The 1,356-nt window shown below is 42.0% G+C and overlaps 1 protein-coding gene across 6 annotated transcripts in view; it reads left to right on the forward strand.

Annotated features, from left to right (window-relative positions):
* The window catches only part of sbf1 (SET binding factor 1), a 74,738-nt gene that overhangs the window by 29,026 nt on the left and 44,356 nt on the right, over positions 1-1,356 (forward strand). For 4 of the 6 annotated variants that reach the window (XM_008290476.1, XM_008290502.1, XM_008290485.1 and 1 more), the window contains exon 6: positions 339-416. The exons of the other annotated variants lie outside the window; for them this stretch is intronic. In XM_008290476.1, coding sequence (XP_008288698.1) covers positions 339-416 — 78 coding nt within the window. The remainder of the gene's footprint in view (positions 1-338; positions 417-1,356) is intronic. 6 annotated transcript variants of the gene reach the window in all.

Genomic DNA, 1,356 nt, shown 5'->3' on the forward strand with positions numbered 1-1,356 from the left:
CTCTCTCTCTCTCTCTCTCTCTCTCTCTCTCTCTCTCTCTCTCTCTCTCTTTTTTACACCGTTTCTCTCCCCTTCACTATTTTTTTTCACAGAGTTTATAATTTTACATTTTTTCACCTCCAGAAAATAGTGACCGCTTACTGTTTTATCATCGGTTTTTGTTCAAGTGAACTAAACTAAGCTTTCCAATGACCTATTCATGGTGCACATGTAGTAGGAAGTGACTATTTTCTCTGAATGCACACCAGCTGAACCCTCCCACTGTGGTTTCCAGATGTTCTAACCCTTGTGTGTCATTTGTGTGCACCCTACTGTACACTGGTTCCTCTGTGTTACAGACAGATGAGTCCCCAGTTTGTAGTTTAGACAAAGTTCCTCAGGCCCTGGCCTGTGACTGGCTGCTGGCCTGTCTCCAGGTAACTTTACCGTTCTGCAAGCTTCTCCAATCAACAACCAGCTCGATCTTATTGATTCTGTTAATCAAACAGACCGGCGTTGTTTTTTTGTTTTTTTTCCTTTAAGGAATGTGTTCTTTCTTGCAGTCATTTCAAATCATGTGTGAGTGATGGCACTTCATCTATTTTCAGCCTGCTTTTTTTTGTGTATTTTGTGATCAAACATTTTTCACAGAATCATATTAATCATTTCAAACATTTCATTTTTTGTTTTCTTCTCTCGCGTTTGTCACCAACTTGATTTGCTATGGCTATTAATACGCTTTTAAGAACATGGATTGATTTCACATTGTTTTCTCACCCTCCAAAACACTCACACAGACACACATTGACAGCCGTTGCTGTGCAGGTCGTAGTTCAGCTGCCTGGTGACCATATGGGATGGCAGATGGCTTCCTACTGGGCAGCGCAGCATGTGAATGAGAGAATCGGATCTAATCAGTATTAACACACAAACAGACACAAACAGCAGAGCTAATGCGCAGCTCTGCTCACACACTAACACACATCTGAAAACACAAACACTCGTCAATACACAGACCAAACTTCTACTTAGTCCTTTTTTATACCTTAAGAGCCCAGATAAATGAGTTTGTACTGCTTCTCTCCCGCCAAGCACAAACAGTTCTGTTCTTGTGACTCAATAGGATGGCAGGCCACTTAGAAAGCGCAACACACACTTACACACATTCCTGTAGCTGTTTAATCACACAGGACTTCTGTCATTCTCACTAAATGCCTGTCATTACCAGAGACTGTTTGTTCACGTCAACCTCTGCTCACACACACAACATCTCAATGGCAGCAACATGACACTGAAAAAGTCTCTGCTGTTACACGTGCTGTCGTGGCAACACTGTCACACACCAAACAACTACAGGAACTTCTTATGTGTGTGTGT

Source organism: Stegastes partitus, unplaced genomic scaffold (genome assembly GCF_000690725.1).
Source record: "Stegastes partitus isolate 25-593 unplaced genomic scaffold, Stegastes_partitus-1.0.2 Scaffold15, whole genome shotgun sequence".
Lineage (NCBI taxonomy): Eukaryota > Metazoa > Chordata > Actinopteri > Pomacentridae > Stegastes > Stegastes partitus.